At 29.3% G+C, this 17,543-nt stretch overlaps 1 protein-coding gene across 1 annotated transcript; it reads right to left on the bottom strand.

Moving 5' to 3' along the window:
• Positions 1–371: 371 nt before the first annotated feature.
• Positions 372–17,179, bottom strand: LOC145315181 (uncharacterized). Its single transcript, XM_080155222.1, has 7 exons — positions 17,156–17,179; positions 16,645–16,716; positions 15,954–16,043; positions 3,283–3,450; positions 2,479–2,632; positions 1,799–2,005; positions 372–1,370 (listed from the first exon to the last, which is right to left on the bottom strand). The coding sequence occupies exons 1-7, from the start codon at positions 17,177–17,179 to the stop codon at positions 1,339–1,341; spliced, it is 747 nt and encodes a 248-aa protein (XP_080011348.1). The 3' UTR covers positions 372–1,338.
• Between the last annotated feature and the right edge of the window lie 364 nt (positions 17,180–17,543).

Raw genomic sequence — 17,543 nt, 5'->3', positions numbered from 1 at the left:
TGCAATGATCCTGGGCAGGGTTTTGGTCATTTTATAGATGTAGGTCAATTGCCAAACAAAAATATCGCCATATTAAAATATAATAACACTAAGAAAATAATCTATCCACAATTTTTAAACTAAATAAATTAACGAAAAAACTATAAGATGTACATGCACTTTTACCAAACAAACAGGCATATATTAAACATCTTATTTGATATTTGAAATCATCCACAATATCAAATTTGACATTAAGGCAAATTAATAAGCATGAAATATAAACTAAAATGTTGGATGTGGTTCTAGTAAGGCCAGATATAATGTTCTTCACAGGGTAACAAATAGTATTCTAGATTTTATAAATTACAAAGTGTTTCACAAAAAAAAAATTTTAATTTGTTTATTTAGAAATTTGAAACTTAAAAAGTTTTATATTTGAATATATAAGTTTAAATCTTTTAAGAACACTCTGTAATTGCATAACAAAGTTTAACTATTAACAATTAACATAATTATCTAGTTATTTAACAACATTTTTAAATTAATAAAATATACATGGGCTTAATAATAATATTTGTCCATTTAAATAAAACTTCTAAAAATCCTTAAATTTTAATTAGATTTCACATATTTTTTGTTGAATGTTTTATTTTTATTAATGATCGATGATTTGCAAAATTCATAAATATTTGTCCTATTTTATGTTATGTAGTACATTAACTCAGAAATGAATAAAACTCAATTGTAATTTTAAGATGAAAACTAATACAAAATGTAAGAACAGGTCACAGTCTACAGTATAGAATCAGAAAATTAAACATTTTCCATCTCATTTGAGTGACAGAAAATAAATGTATTGGGGGTATGAAATCCTAATGCAATTCAATATCAAACTAAAAGAATGTTTGGAGATGTGAGGGTATTGTAAAAATTACCCAAATAACATGGGAAATGTTACTAATAGTATAATATCATAATTTTTGAATTGTCAATTCACAACTATCCTGCCACTTAATGTTAACACAGCCTTTTTTTGAAAAGGAATCCCTCTAGTAATCTACCTTTTTACATATCTGTACAATGTTTTCATCTAGTTTTTAAGGGCATTGTATAATGTTCATTTACTAAATTTTTTCTAGGGTAATTTTCTAAAAATATCATGATTCTTCAAAATATTTGAAGATTTTTGTTTTAAATATTTTGAAATGTGTAAAAAAAAACTTTGTTTTAAAATTTTGGGGTACTTTATTATTTTAAGTTGGCACCAAAGATAATATGGATTTTTATGATTTTAAGTTGAAAATTTGCTGTCTGTACTTTTAGATTTTATATTTGGCATCATAAGTTATTGTTTTCCTACAGTCTTGTATTTGCTACTCCATACATACCTAAAATTTTGAGAATTATAAAAAATTTTTCACTGGCTGTTTTTTTAATGATTTGTCTTGTCTATACAATTTCTATTGGAGAGTTGTAAAGGCATGTGTTAAAAGTTATTTCTAACTTTACTAGCAGCTCGCCCCTAAAGGTCAAGAGAAAGGCGGAGAAAAATTGCCTAAAACCATCTTACAATTTTTAAAATAAAATAGTATAGTCAAACTCTTAAGCTACAGACAAAAAATATTAGTTTATGAATTAGGAATTTAGGTTACATCAAATAGTAATTTATTTACAAAAACAATCATATCTTTATTTATTTTTGCTATTCCTATTATATTTAATAATTCTTAAGGCAAATTATGACCATATTGTTCCTATCCAAACCTCTATTTGATACTCAACAAAAATAAGTATATCTAATGATTATAAGTTTTACCTGTGTTGGGAGACATAAAATTGGACACACTCAATGTTTGATGTTGCTGGGGCAGAGGAATATTGTTGTGGTTGTTGTGCATGGCAGGGAGGTTGTTGTGCTGTGGCAAGGGAGGGAGGTTCTGATGATTGTTGTGGTGGGGATATTGTTGTTGATTGTGGTGGACACCTACCAGAATTCCTCCTCCTGGTTGCCTTATTCCTCCACCTAGATAAAAAAAAAATTTTAAAATGCATTTTTTGAAAATTTAACTGATTGTTTTCAAAGGTATGCTCTTTTAAAAAATATATTTTATCCATATGTCAAAATCTATTTTAAAATCATGACTTGATCTAATTGATTTTCAATATCTTAAACAACCCACTTATACAATAACGGAATTTATTCGGAAAAAATTCACGAAACCTATAAGTGTATTTCAGCTGTCGTTGGGGGGCAACACGTCATAAAATTGACGTCTCCATTTGCCCCCAAAACATTATTTTAGATTTATTTTGGTTGTTGGTTATACCTGATTTCCGTGAACAACCAGTGTATTGTATTGTTATATAGACTACTTGCAATAAAAAAATATTAAAATAAGGTCTAACAAAACGAGAACTAATCTTATAAATTTTCACCTTCCTATCCACTGAAAGCTGTCTATAATATGATGCAATAAATAAGTACTATACATATACCTGGAGGAAGATGGTTGGCTGTGGAAGGCAGTTTTCTAGTTTTTGGCAGGTGTTGTGTATCAATTATTTGTTGATTTACTGACAAATGTGGTTGGTTTGTGGACATGTGTTGGTGGTTGGTGGCAGGGTGGTGCAGTTCAGGGTCTTGGGAAAACTAAAATTTTAAAATGTATTTCAAGAATACATTAAGGTATATAATCTAATAAACATTAACTTCAAACTATGAAATCAAAGGAAATTAAGGATACAAAGTTGCTCCTAATGAATTTGGAAATATAACTGAAGTATTTTCAGGGGTTTCCTTCATACATGAAACAGCAAAGAAACATCCTCATAGACGTCCAAGGGGGGGTGGGTAATAGGGTGATTACCTCCCCCAAACGAATTTATTACCCCCCCCCCTTAAAAAAAATTTTACCCCCCCCCCCAAATTAAAAAGCTTGGACGCCTCTGAACAACCTCCCATCATTTTGAAAATGAATTCAACAATAAGGGGGGGAATAGTTTTTAGGGGATATTGGGGTGCAAAATCCTTGCGGACCTACACCTGCGTTACCTATCCACGCGGTACCTATCTTTACGTATTAAAACCATACCTACCTTGACCTTAAGTTAACACAAACAAAAACTAACAACCCCCCCCCTCCCCTCCTCCCGATTTTTCTAAATCTTATTTTCTCTTCTAGTACAATTATTTTGTGTTACCTCAAGCTAGTATAGAATCCTACAATAAAATAGTTGTGTTACCTATATTAATACACCAAAAACCATTTATTTGTATTTTAACAATAAAATGAAATAAACCTGTTGTTGATGATTGTTATGTCCTTTGTTATTATGTATATGATGCTGTGACTGTCTCCGCTGTTGTGGAGGTTGACCTTGGACTTGTTCTTGTTGTTGTTGTACACCTCCTCCTGGCTGTTGGCCCTTCAGGTCTTCAGTCAGGCAAGGTTGGCCATCAGGATTCAACTAAACATAAAAAACATAATAAATAATGAAAATTGTAAAAGTTTTTTTCCAGTATGGCTTTGAAACCGATTAATATCCGCTGGATAAGAAACGGATTATCAGCCATACTAAAAAGCATTATGGTTAATTTTAACATCTGCGGAAAGCTGTCTCTAATACGATGCGATAAATAACCATTAAATTTATGTGTAATAATTCATAAATTTATTAACATAGTTGTATTTTTAATATTTACGAGCAGCTATGAGTATGACAATGCTTAATGAAACCTTTAAAGTTTTAGTAGCTGAATGTCAAATTTTTTAAGTTCCTTATAATGATTTTTTTCTTTCTTAAATAATTGCGATCAAATACAAAGATTAGTTTAAACAAAGGTTTTATTGAAAGTGTAATAGAAACCGTGTCAAATTTTTTTTATTGAATTAGAATTTTGTCAAAGCAATAAATTATTTTGTTCATTGATCTATCATTGTACAAAAAGTGTAACCACTGACCATTTTATACCTTCTTGTTACAGCTGTAAAACAAGAAGTTTATCCTATTATATAAAGAAGTTGGGTAAGCTTTTTTGTCGAAGCGAAGGATCTCGCTAACCGCAGTACCGATATGTTTCTCCTTTACAGTGAGGCTTCAAATATGTCCATGAATAGTTTTATTCTATCTTATTTTTATAGACATGTCAGGGTATGGTTTTAGGCTATTTTCTGCCAATCTATATCCCTTCGAATATATAGTCTCTAGATGTTTGGGGCACAGCCGCCTGTAATATAATAAAGATTCAAATTGTATAAATGATATGAAGAAGAAGCTTATTTAGTGAAATCTTGGATGCAAAATGAAAGTGTAAACTTTAAAGTCAAAATGAATTTTCATATTTTATGCTATTAAATATATACAACAAGGGCAATTATCATCATCAATTGCGCAGTAATGACAAAATTTTTGTTATAAAAATTACTTTACAAAACTTAATTTTTGGATAATTTGTAATTATAAAAGTAGGTTTAGATATTTTTCCATTTATGATTAATTTCACTAATTTACACTTTCATTGGGTAGCTCGGTACTTTTACACTTTCATTGGGTAGCTCGGTACTTTCCCTCAAAGAGATTAATGAACAGAGAAAACAAATTTTGAAACAAATTGAAAATAGATTTTTTGATCATATGCTCAATACCTGTTGAGCCATAAACCTGCGGAGATACCTTGTACTCCATGTAACCTTACATAACCCAACCTAACCTAGCCTAGTCTAGGTTAAAAAAATATCAAAAAAAAACTTCCCCCCTTATTTTTGATTTATTACAAATAAGGAAAGGAAGACATTCTAAGGTTCTAGGCACTTTGAGTTTGGAATCTGCCTTTAGAAAATAAACAAACATGTCATAATTAAAAAGTAGCATTGCCGCTAAAAGTTGAAACATTTTTCTGCCTTGGTCATTCTTCCCCGTTTACAGTGTTTAAGCAATCACGCAAAAAGTGTATATTTGCTGAAAAATAAATTGATATAAAGAATTTTTGATTGAGTTTTTGTGTCTTTATAAAAAGATTGTTATTATATTAACCTATATTATATAGTTTTTAGCATTATGTCAAGAATTAATTCAGTGGATATAAACAATTAAATTTGTGTTTATAATGACATTTTAGTACATTTTTATTTTGGCTATTTATGTCGGAAGTGGTTCAATTAAATTTCCTCTTTTTCTTAGTGATCTTAAGAGATAAGACTATGGAGATAAATTAATAAATATCCCCAATGGTATAAACAAAATTACCCTTTCTGTGGATTAAAATGGTTGATGAAAAGTTTAGACACTGGTAGTTTTAAACCAACTAATCACAAAACAATAAAATTACCTAAAGTTTTGAGTCGATGAATAAGATAACTTTGGGTAATAATTTAATTTACAGTCCAATGTCCCCTCCCTCCCTGGTTTATCAAAACCCTTTCCACCTCCACCCTTTTCTCTAGAGAGGAAACAATGTGACAGAGGAAAATAGTTTTAATGTATTAAAAACTAGGAATATAGTATTAGTTAATTTGTTCAAAATTTAGCTCAACTGCCATAAGACTCCTAGATAGTGTACCTAATAGAATGGTTATACAAAGACGTTAAAAATGGTCTCTACTCCTGCTATGAGGACAAAAAAAAGTAAAAAATTTAGCCCCAAAAAAGGTGTAACCCAATAAGATACACTTCCAGCCATATGTCGTGGAATCAACGAGTTGGTTTTATCTAGGACATTGTGTCGCGTACTTGTGCATTACATTAACAGATTTGTTTCAAATGTATATCAAAGTAAAATCTTATTATGTATTCCGTCATCTAAAAATAATCTATTCATAGTAAATTATTTGTTTGTAAAGCTATGACTGAAAAAGAGTTACATTTACTGAATAAGGAACACAATATTCTACATCATCACTGTATTACAAGCTGCTGTTCTTCCCTCTATATTCTTATCTTTGCACTGATATTAACTTTTTAGTTATTTAGTTTTCTATTTGTCTCTGAATAAAATTAGAAATTGTTGCAAAATGAAATTTATATGCATTTTAGTGTTGATATGATGGTTTAAATATAGTGTAGCTACTATGTTGTTTACTATGTTTATATTTTAGTATTGATATGATGGTTTAAATATAGTGTAGCTACTATGTTGTTTACTATGTTTACATTTTAGTATTGATATGATAGTTTAAATATAGTGTAGCTACTATGTTGTTTACTATGTTTATATTTTAGTATTGATATGATAGTTTAAATATAGTGTAGCTACTATGTTGTTTACTATGTTTATATTTTAGTATTGATATGATAGTTTAAATATAGTGTAGCTACTATGTTGTTTACTATGTTTATATTTTAGTATTGATATGATAGTTTAAATATAGTGTAGCTACTATGTTGTTTACTATGTTTATATTTTAGTATTGATATGATAGTTTAAATATAGTGTAGCTACTATGTTGTTTACTATGTTTATATTTTAGTATTGATATGATAGTTTAAATATAGTGTAGCTACTATGTTGTTTACTATGTTTATATTTTAGTATTGATATGATGGTTTAAATATAGTGTAGCTACTATGTTGTTTACTATGTTTACATTTTAGTATTGATATGATAGTTTAAATATAGTGTAGCTACTATGTTGTTTACTATGTTTATATTTTAGTATTGATATGATAGTTTAAATATAGTGTAGCTACTATGTTGTTTACTATGTTTATATTTTAGTATTGATATGATAGTTTAAATATAGTGTAGCTACTATGTTGTTTACTATGTTTATATTTTAGTATTGATATGATAGTTTAAATATAGTGTAGCTACTATGTTGTTTACTATGTTTATATTTTAGTATTGATATGATAGTTTAAATATAGTGTAGCTACTATGTTGTTTACTGTGTTTAATTTTTGGTTTATTGCAACAGCAGGCAGTATATCGGTTGTATAGTGTGGTTTTAATTCAGTGCAGATACTATTAGTCAAAATAGAAGCTGGTCCCCTAGCCTCAAAAGAAGAGTGCATATCAATAAAATTTTATAGTTATACCTTAGCTGAACCGATATAGGTATTTTTTATAATTAAGGTCCTGGAAAGATTTTTAAATATTTTGGGGGAGTGTACCACCAAAAATGCCCTATAGCCTATAATATATTTTGGTCTTTGTTTGTTTAGGGAGTTTGCTTTGCCACGGTAAAATAGTTAAAAATTGACGAAAACTCAAGACAGGACTTCTAAAGAATAATAATGTTTATAATGAATGTTACCATCCTTGTTGGAATAATCTAATATTTCCACTTCCGCAAGATGTTTATATTGCATTTAAATTGTGCTCAATTAAATTAAGTCATCAAATTTAGCGCATTTTAGAACAGTTTGACTTTAAAGTAGTATTTGATTTTAAACATCAAATTAACCAAAATTGAAAGAGACGAACCTTTTTGTAATATATTCATGTTCTTTTATACCTCCGACTATAAGGTTTGACTAAAGGAAATTTGTATTTTGACATTCAATTATAACATTATATAACACAATTTAATTTTTTGATTAATTACGATATTTTAAGCGTTATGCATCACCATAAGAAGATCTAAAATACTATGTATGTCCATGTAAAACTTGATATACTTCGCTCTTATGTATGTTAGCATCCTTGTTTATACATTTTCTACTCACAAATACACAATTTATAATAAACATCAATATGTGTAATATATTCCAAGGTGTTAAAGATAGGTAAATTGGTTACAAGGGAACATTTATTAAACCTGAGGTGAATTCTTAAAAAAACTTTTGCCTCACTCAAATTTTAGTGAGGCAAAATTATCCCCTCGAAATTTTTAGCGAGCCTAACTGATTTTTGAGGGGCAAATTGATTTTAGTGAGGCAAAAGTTTTTTAAGAATTCATCTCAGATGTAGGTATTACTGTATACCATACTTTCCAGCATGGCTTCGAAACCTATTAATTTCCGTTTGATTACAGCCTGTATTACATACAGTTTTTCATGAATATTAAAATATATATCATAAAATCAATACCAGTTTTGTTAGCAGGGCTGACAACAATAGTTTAGTCTTAAGATCTCAATTACTACTGAACTGATTTAGTTCTCTTGTGCTGGTCTTATTTTTAGATTTAAACCTTTGGATGGTTCTACTCCTGCCCCTTTGTATACACACCCCTAGATACTAGGGGCACAGTCACTAGTTGTTATAGATACTTATAACTTTCCTACTGAATAAATACATATTCATTTTTATTATTGTACATATCGTTCTTCAGTATGGTTATGTTAATATGTTGAGAAAGAAATATTTATTTCTTGTGTTCACACCAGAGGGTCAAATAACCTTGAATATATTAGCTGATTTTGTTATTATTTCAAAATATAATCCTATTATTTTAAGTAGTACGTTTTATTGTCTAACGTTTTTACTTTTCAAGCAAGCTTTACATGTCCTTGAGTGGTTATAGGCTATTTTTCTGACCTAAATTGCCCTAACCTAAGGGTGAAGTAACTAGTATTTTAAAAGAATGCAAACAAATTTTTATTTTATTTTTGATAATAAGTATATGTTTCAATTATTTACCTATTTTGTTTGATGTAGATTTTTTTGCCGTTTTACATTTTTTTTGTTAATTTAAAGGTACCTTCAAATTAATTCAAGGGAACTATTTCTCAAAACGTTTTATTTGATATCTAATTAGACTAAAATTTCTAAACAGCAATGTAGGATAACCTTTATATTTTTTCTTGTTTGGGGGTCTGGCAATCAATAAGGATTATTCTAGAATATTAAGGTAAAGTCTGCCAGTCTGCTCCATCAACAGGGACAAACATAATAAAATAAAGGTGGAGAAAAATAGCATTTAAATAAAACGTTTGTTTGGCTTGGTGCTTATTTTTAATTTTTAAGAAATATGCCTACTGAGACTTCCGGCCTACATTTTAAAGCACAGTGATTTATCATTATTTCGTATATCTTACTATTCTAAAGCTTTACTTTACAATGTATTACATACATGGGCATTTATTCTTAATAAAAATTATTTCAATATCTTTGGTATTTCTGTAGCCACCAAGACATACCAGACTTATTTGTTCCAGAGAGGGGAGCTCCAATAAATTTGCTATCAAATAATTTTTCTTCCTGACTTTAAAATTTTTACTTAGGCGGGGAAAAAGGCTTTTCTCATTAAATCAATTATATATTTTCTTATATATTACATCAATTATTATTTTATCTAAATATTCAGTTGACTTAAAATACTTGAACTGAGCGGACGTGTCGTAAATGTCTCGCTTTTAATACATAGTTCAAGCTAGAAGGGACAAAATTTGTTTTTAAAAATGTCGGACAAAAACCGTTTTGCAAATCTTCCTATTGAGTTGACAAGTGAGGATATCTCCAAAGATATCATGGAGGCTATTACTAAGCTTACGGAAAAACAATCCTCCGACCACAAGCAAGTGATGGATAAGCTCAACAGCCTGGATGATTTAATACAAAGGGTCCATGTCCTTGAGGAAAATTACAAGAAGGTTCTACCCCTTATTCAAAAATTTCCACAAATTGAAAAGGATATTAGCGCCATAAAGGTTGTTAACACAAATTTGAAGACAGAGATGGAGAGCTACAAATCTGAAATCAAATTGCTAAAAATCAAGCTTGATGACAGAGAACAACACAGCAGAAACGAGTGTGTAAGAATCAATGGTGTACAAGTTGATAAAGATCTGGAAAAGTCCCTTGGCCACAATCAAGCAGCCATGAAAGCAGTTGAAGAGGTCCTCAAACCTCTGCTAGAGGCGAACAAAAACCGTTTCAAAATGCCTACTGAACCAGGTCAATTCATCAAAAATGCCCATATTCTGCCTATACCGAAAGACAAGAATGGATCATACAAAGTTCCACCTATAATTTTAAGGTTCCATAGTCGCCCATTGAAAGATTTTATCCTCTCAAACAAAAAAAATCTGCCTATAAGAGAAATTGACGTCAAAAATGGTGTAGAGAGATACTCGATAAGCGCCGACCTCATCAAAATGAGGTATGATGTAATGCAGAAACTGATCAGAAGTAAACAATTCTCTAAATGCTGGCACCTGGATGGTAGAGTGATCAAATATATTAAGAACGAAGGAGACAGGATACAATCTGTGAAGTTTTTTGATAAATCATGCAATGAACTAATGAACAATTAAATAGTGCTCAAAGTTAGTATATTTAATAGTAATTATGACCTAATCTTAACCTTCTAAATTAAACTAGTAATTGAAATTTATTCAAAATAGTATTTCTCGCTATTTTTTTCCCCTCAATTTTTAAAGATATCCTTTCATACACCCTAAATATCTTATTTCAACAGGAAGTTAAAATATTCTCACCCCCTCTCTCCTTCCCTTCCTTAATAAAATTTCCTAAGTTTTCTCACGCAAAAATTTTACAACATTTTTTATGTGCTATTTTTTCTTTAAATTTTGACATTTATTAATTATCTAAATGAATGTTTTGCTGATAAATTAAATAGTGCAAATCAAAACGAAATTGAAAGCCCGTATCTCAGTATAGATTTAAAATGTTCCTATTTTGACAACACACAACTCATTAATAAATTTAAGAATTGCAGGAAGATAAAATTCTTAAGCTGGAATCTTGGTTCCGTACCCTCGAAATTTTATGAATTTAAAGAATATATCAATTTTCTTCTACAAAACAACATTTATTTTGACATAATTTGTATTCAAGAAATATTTTCAATTATTGATCAAGATCTATATAAACTTGAAAATTATAATTTTGTATTCTCATCTAGAAAAAAGGGGAAGGGAGGGGGAGTTGGAATCTATATTCATAAAAAACATAGATTTACTGTAATTGATGATTTATCATATTTTGAAGAAAATCTTTTTGAATCTTTAACATTGAAAGTTATTACTGAACAGAAAAAAAGCAATATAATTAGTTGTGTCTATCGTCCTAATTCTCCAATACAAGGCATGAGTTCTAATGATCAGATGGAATATTTCATTGATAAAATATCAAATTTACAAGCAGCAATGTCATCTTATAAAGGTGACTCTTACATCATGTCTGACTTGAATTTAGATCTCCTTAAATTTGAATCTCATTTAAAAACAAATGATTTTATAGAGAACACTTTATCTAACGGGTTTTTGCCTTTAATTACTAAACCAACTAGAGTTACACATGCTTCATGTACATTGATTGATAATATTTTATCTAATTCTTGCAATAATACATTGGAATCTGGCGTTATTCTGAACTCAATTTCTGATCATTTCCCTATTTTTCATGTTAGTTCTCAAACACAAAAAAACAGAAAAGCCTAAAACATTTATCAGCAGGGATATAACAAGTGAAAAAATTATTCAATTTAATGCAATGTTAAACACGAACAACTGGGGTAATGTTCTTAATGAATTAAACCCACAAATTAGTTTTGAAAACTTTCATGAAGTATTTGATTGTGCTTTTAATTTACATTTTCCTATCAAAGAAGTTAAATTTAATAAAAATATTCATAAAATAGAGGGATTTATGACGGGAGGGCTTATGATTTCTAGACGAAAAAAACTTGAGCTAGGGACAATTTATTCAAAAAATAAAACACCAGAAAATAACATTGCATATACAACATATAGGGACATTTACAATAAGGCAATAAAAGATGCAAAGAAAATTTTTTACAGGGAACAACTTAATCAAAATAAAGAAAATCTAAGAAAAACCTGGCAAACTTTAAGACAAGTAATCTCAAAATCAAATGACAAGACATCGTGTATAGATGAAATAATTGTCAATGATACATCTTACAGTAATAATCATGATATTTCTAACAAATTTAATACTTATTTTACTTCAATTGCTGATGAAATTGCCAGCCAAATTAACCCTTCCCCACTTAATCCGTGCGACTTTATTCCTGATACAGACAGTGTATTTAAGCTAAGAGAAATAAATATTCATGTTCTTTTTAATTTAGTGAAAAAAATGGAAAATAAAAAGAGCTCTGACATGTTTGGATTATCAAATTGTTTATTAAAACAAATTATAAATAGTATTGCCGTACCTCTTGTTCACATTATTAACCAATCTATTAAAACAGGTCAAATTCCTTTACAATTAAAAATTGCTAAAGTTTTGCCAATTTTTAAATATAGTAACAGCTCTAAAATGGATAAATGTAACCCTGGCAATTATCGTCCAATAAGTTTGCTACCTATTTTTTCAAAATTGTTAGAAAAAATTGTATCTGAACAACTCACAAGATATCTTGAATTTAATCAAATTATCTATGAACATCAATATGGATTTCAAGCAAAAAAATCTACACTACATCCTATGATTCACCTTTTGAATTATCTAGGACAAGCAAAAAATGAAAATTTAATTACTATAGGGGTATTCTGTGATCTTGCTAAATGTTTTGATACAATTTCGCATACAATTTTATTAAAAAAACTTTTAAAAAAATGGTATACATGGATTAGAATTAGAATGGTTTAAAAACTATTTAAGTAATAGAAATCAGTTTGTTTATACAAATGGCAAAAAAAGTGATTTATTAGGAGTCAGCAAGGGTGTCCCACAGGGAAGTATTTTGGGTCCAATTTTGTTTCTAGTTTATATCAATGATATTAAAAATTGTACTAGCTTAATGACACTACTCTTTGCAGATGACAGTAATTTTTTGATATCAGGAAAAGATTTGAATGAGATAATTGAAATACTCAACATTGAACTTAAAAATATCTGTGATTGGTTTCGTTGCAATGAAATGTCTCTTAATCCAACTAAAACTAAATTTATGATCTTTAATAAAAGGGAGGATTCCATAACTTGGGAACAAATTAAAATTAAATTAGATTTTAATAATGAAAATGAGAATGATACAGATAAAATTAGATATTTGGGTTATATCAACCAACAGAGTGAAATTCCTGCAATTAAATTTTTGGGTGTGTTTATTGATTCTCAACTTAACTTTAAATACCACATTGAATATTTAAGGAAAAAAATATCTAGAAGTTTGTTTTTAATCAATAGAGTTAAGCATATATTATGTGAAAAATCCTTAGTAACATTATTCCACTCTTTTATAAATAGCCATTTATTGTATTGCTTGCCAGCATGGAGCTGTGGCTTAGAATCATCTATTAAGCCTTTAGTAGTCCTACAAAAAAAAGCTATTAGAATTATACACAAATCCGCTTATAACAGCCATACGCCACCTTTGTTTAGGAAAATTAATGTTTTGCCTATTAAGGAGCTATCTATTTATACAAAACTACTATTTTTTTATGATTTTATTCGCTGGAGGCTACCAAATTCTTTTGATGGTGTATGGATTAGAAATAATCTAAGAAATCAGAGACAACTAAGAAATTCTAGTGAGTTTTATATTTCAATAGCCAAATTTAAAAAAATTGAAAGGTTTCCATTATTTTCATTTCAAAGACTATGGAATAATTTTTGTCATGAAAAAGATCTTTTAAATGAGAATATTCTTAAAAAAACATTTGCATTAAATCTTAAAGATGAACTTTTTAAATCTATATGTAATATTGAAGAATGTAATGAATGTACTTAAAATATATTGATTTGCCTGGATTTATTAAAAACCTTACATTATTAATTACAGAAATGGTTTTAAAATTTAAGAAAAACTAGCCTTAAAATTTGTTGTAACCCTTCTTTCCTTCTCTTTTTCCCCTGTCCATTTAATTTTACCTACATTTATTTTGACATTATTATTTCTTATTTTTCTTATTAACTTAATGCCAACCTAAAAAAGGCAATGCAAACATCTCGGATACGCATATTCCTACTTTTAGGGAAGCCTAATCAGTGCCACACATAACATCTAGTGTTAGTCATGCAATTTAAATTTATAAATATTATGAAAAATTGTAAAGTACACCTGGTACTAAGCAGTAGCTTGGTGTACTATTGTATGTACTGCTTCGTAAGACGGGGCGTAATCTGTCACTGAATAAATGTTTTTTATGTTTTTTTTATGTTACCCTTTAGCCCCCAAACGAATGACTTCTCACTAACTTTTGTATACATTACACATTCAATATTATTAAAAGCGAAACTTTTCTATAACTAGGGTCGGTCCGTACGTCACAAACGGATAGCTTTTCGTTAATTAAACAGGTTAGAATTGTCCTATCGATTCCAAACTTTGCATGATGATTCCTGTAGTAGTTAGGTTCAATTTAGAAAGCGTAGCAACTCTATAATCATTACAAGAATGTCCGTACGTCCATTTTAAACATGTTGATTTTTTAATAACAAATTTTTATGTGATCTAATCATACGATTGATCTGATTTTTGATATGTTCATTCCTGGTACAACAAAGTATAACGTTATAAGCGAAGCAACTCTTTAATCAAGTCCTAAAATTGTAAGTATGTCCATAAACATTATTCTGTATCAAGCAGTTTTTCAACAAATTTACTCACAATTTTGCTTCGACTCTTATACATTTAAATTCTGATTATTCAGTTCTGACACTATATAAGTGTTAATGTCCGTTTGTCCTAACGTTTCTGTGCTTCGCTTTTATGGATGTTGTCATCCTTGTTTTATATATTAGTTTACTGAATTTTTAAGCCTTTAATATAAATATTTTGTTAGATTATTTTAAAAGAAATTTCCTTGAAAAATAATGTAAAAAATCTAAATCTAGAATGAGAATGAGAATTATATTTAATGCAATGTATAGTTTTGTATGTTAAACAGTTTAGGGGTTGAAAATAGTTAATATTTCTTAAAAGTTAATTTAATTTATTTTCAATGTTTCTACATGGCTCTGGGCAAAAAATACTACAATCATCAAAATAAAAGTGATCAATTCTTTGTTATATGGATAAGATATATAATCTTCAATTGATGTAAAGTTAAGAAAATGCCCTTAAAACCGTTTGATATCCGGTGAATTAAAACTAGTTCTTATCCATACTGAAAAATCATGTTTATCGTCGGATTGCGAAAAATTATCCACTAATATTTTTTTTAAATCATGAAATTAATACCAGTTGTAATCTTATAATTTTTTTCTTTTAATGTCCACGGAAACCTGTCTATATTACGATGCAATAAATACCTATTTTAACGTATTTTGATATTGAAATTGTTCCTACCTCCCAACTGTATAAATCAGATAAAATGTGTGTAATACAGATGTTCAATACACATTTATAATTTTGGGCCAGTGCTAGAAAATGGATATTTTTAGGATAGGGTCATTTTACTTTTATTATTTCTACAGTTTTAACCAGGGTTCGGAAGCCGCGCCTCAGCCGCGCATAAGCCTCAGTTTTAAACCTGCTTGTGAGCAGAAAAAGAAATTTCAGAAAGAAGGATTGTCTGCTAAAGAGCAGTTTTATACATCCAGCTGAATTTTATAGTGATGAAATAAAGATTTCACTGAGGCTTACACGCGGCGTACGCGCGGCTTCCGAACCCTGGTTTTAACCATCTCTTATATATACCAATCAATTTACTATTAGTAGAGCTTAATTAATTAGATCCTTTATCTAGTAGGGATTTTTTGGAAAAATGATAAAGCTTCCCCAAAAATAATTTAAAGACTTCCCTTAATATCAAACATCCACCACTGTAAAGACAAACCATATCAGTTTAGCGATCTTTTACATACAGGTTGTCATCCTGTTAAAATACAAGTTTATGTGTATATAACTTCTAATAGAATTCTTTTGATAATTTAAATTTGATCACAAAATTAGTATTACCAAAAAATCTTAATGGATAATACAATAAACAATAAATTGTATAAATCAACAATGACTTTACACAAAACTTCCACTTCTGTAGATTAAAATTATAAAATTCAGTAAAAGTACCCTGTGTTTTTTATCCAACGAATAAAACTTTGTGTACCAGTATAAATTATGGTCCAATGTGCCCTCCCTCCCGGACATTACCTGATGAAATGAAAGAGAGGTCTCTAGGTCTTTAATATTTGGCTTTGGAGGTTCTGGAGGTTTGGGAGGATTTATCATTGTTTGAAATTCCTAAAAAATAAATTTAGATTTAAACCATTCCTTCTAGACCTGCTAATATAAAAAAAATTCTGTTAATTAAAACTTATATTTAATGGGTTAGGGAAAGACAGAAAAATAGCCGGAAGCCATCCAAAGACTTGAATCAGAAAATAAAATATTCTAAATCTATCCTAGGACCCAAAATGGAGAACTCTTCTATTCTATGAGTAGCAAAATCTTAACTGGCAAACAAAAAATCTTCCTACTTTTTCAGTCAAATTAGATCAAAGGTTTCAATGACGAATGAGATAGAATAGGGATCAGCAGTTATGAGTTTTGAAAGTGACTGGATAACAGCTTGTCTTTTGTAAAGGAACAGCTGACCGGTGGCTTTTTGATATTGATGAGAACAATTGCCTGGTATAAAAGATCAAGGTAGCTGGTCGTTTTAAAAATAATTCATTAGTCAGCCAGCATGTTAAGCTTGTCGCTGACTGATTAGCATGTTACTATAGAAGGATTGCGGCTGTAAATATTAATGATTTAGCAACTGTATGGTAAATGCAGCTGTATTTGGTAGTAAGGGTGTATGATTATAGCTGCGACAGCCGAGCACTGCCATTAAACTTACCTGATAACTAATTTTTCCATCTTTATTACTATCAGCATAATCAAACATTTCTTCTATATCTTGTTCACTAACCTAAAAATAAAACAGTAAATTATCATACAGTACGAAATGTAAACATGTAAAATTGTATAGGTGCACTTATATGTCTAAAATGTAAATGCTTGAATTATTGTTATGTAAAGGTCACATTTAACACCCCTAGTGAAAACGGTAAGAAAACAAAATTACGCAGTTTCGAAAAACAGTGCTTCAAGTCTTTTACCCAGAGATTTTAGTGCATAAGACGATGGAAAATAAATTGATACACATTTCCAATGATGATAAACTAAATTATTCCTTCTGTAGATGATAATTTTTGGTTGTAAAGTTTGGATACTACTTGTTTTGAACTAACCGATCAACATTAAATATAAGTACCCAAAGTGTTTGGGTCAAAGAACAAATTAAATTGGTTAAATAACTTTGGTTACCAGTTAAATTTATAATAGCTAAGAAAGATTTAAAATCTTACCGGTACAGGTAAATTTATCATCATATGCCTGGTAATAAAATGACCATTAATTATTTAAAGTTTTTAAGGCGAAGCTTTTCTTCAATCAAAGTCAGTCCGTCTGTCCAAAACTGAATGCCGTAATTTAGACATATAAGAATTGTCTGATTCAAACTTGGCATGTTGATTCCTATTACGCATTTTTGCAACACATTTATGTTTTAGACTTATAAATTGATATTCTGCTTATTTTTGGTTTTGGCACTCTACAAGTGTTTATGTTCGTTTGTCCTTCCTTCATATTTTAGAGTTTCGCTTATAGATGTTGGCATCCTTCCCAAGCTAATATCTTAGTAGAACTTAAGGTAAAGTATATCAAAGTTCAATTAAAATCATATTCAGAAAAAAA

Source organism: Acartia tonsa, chromosome 3 (assembly GCF_053477335.1).
Source record: "Acartia tonsa isolate MP-2025a chromosome 3, ASM5347733v1, whole genome shotgun sequence".
Taxonomy (NCBI): Eukaryota; Metazoa; Arthropoda; class Copepoda; order Calanoida; family Acartiidae; genus Acartia; species Acartia tonsa.
This window is presented reverse-complemented; position numbering and strand designations above follow the sequence as displayed.

Excerpts from the sequence above, each read along its gene's own strand:
- LOC145315181 (XM_080155222.1), bottom strand. The coding sequence starts at position 17,179 with ATGATGATAAATTTACCTGTACCG. Across the intron at positions 3,451-15,953 it reads CCTCTCTTTCATTTCATCAG|TTGAATCCTGATGGCCAACC; the intron begins GTAATGTCCGGG and ends TTTTATGTTTAG. Across the intron at positions 2,633-3,282 it reads ATAACAATCATCAACAACAG|TTTTCCCAAGACCCTGAACT; the intron begins GTTTATTTCATT and ends TTAAAATTTTAG.